Source organism: Penaeus monodon, chromosome 19 (genome assembly GCF_015228065.2).
Source record: "Penaeus monodon isolate SGIC_2016 chromosome 19, NSTDA_Pmon_1, whole genome shotgun sequence".
In the NCBI taxonomy this organism is placed as follows: domain Eukaryota; kingdom Metazoa; phylum Arthropoda; class Malacostraca; order Decapoda; family Penaeidae; genus Penaeus; species Penaeus monodon.
In genome coordinates this window covers 23,509,781-23,510,637 of record NC_051404.1, presented here as the reverse complement: position 1 = coordinate 23,510,637, position 857 = coordinate 23,509,781, and the positions used below count along the sequence as shown (strand labels likewise).

The 857-nt window shown below is 36.5% G+C and overlaps 1 protein-coding gene across 1 annotated transcript in view; it reads right to left on the bottom strand.

Annotated features, from left to right (window-relative positions):
* Positions 1 to 857, bottom strand: part of LOC119585136 (nucleoprotein TPR-like) — a gene marked incomplete at its 5' end in the record, with an annotated part of 14,700 nt that overhangs the window by 5,812 nt on the left and 8,031 nt on the right. Inside the window, 1 exon segment of the mRNA XM_037933767.1 lies at positions 55 to 227. Coding sequence (XP_037789695.1) covers positions 55 to 227 — 173 coding nt within the window.

The following is an 857-nucleotide window of genomic DNA, read 5'->3' as shown; positions in this document are numbered from 1 at the left end:
TCAAAAATTTTATTTTGCCACCTAATGAACTTACTTGATAACCGGAAACCTTACCTGTAAGATCTGGTCTACATAACGTTTTAGTCTCTTGTTTTCTTCCTCTGTGCCAATTAGTTTCTCAGACACACTCATATACTCTGAGTACAACTGTGTCAGACTAAGGCCTCGACTAACCAGTTGACTTGCAGCACTTGCAGCAGGTGACAAGTCTTCTAGTCCTCCTAGATCTAGTAAACAAAAGTTCTCTATTAATTATGCATCACTGTATCATACCATTTTAAAAATGTAAATAGAATATACATATAACTAGTGTTAAAAACAATAATAGTAACAGCTGTAATATAAGTGATAATACCAAAAGTAGTAAGAAAAGAGGTAAACATGAGACTAACATTTCCACTTTCAGGTAGAGGCTTTTACAACAAGTTAGGAACTAATAAAACAAAAACAAAAAATGTGGGACTACAGCAACCAAAAATATTTTTTCCAGCTCATTTTTGGAGTTGGCAACAGATCAGAGACCTGGGGTGTAAGGCAGTAGCAGGCCATATCCACCTTTACAATTACTATATAGTTACATAACTCTCATCATGTAAGCATGAGGATTGACGCATTTGTCTCTCAGAAGACTAGATGATCTTGACTGGCGGGAGGGTTCTGGCCCACAGGCCATAAGTTGCCAACCACCGACCCATATGAACATATTACTTAAAAGATGTAGTATTCGCACATTTCACAAACAGTCATCTGATTTTTCTCATCTCTATTAAAAATTATTTTATGATCAGGAACAGACTTCAGCATATAAGCTTAACCAAATGCTGTCAGGTGATTTTTTCAACACTCCATCCTCAGCG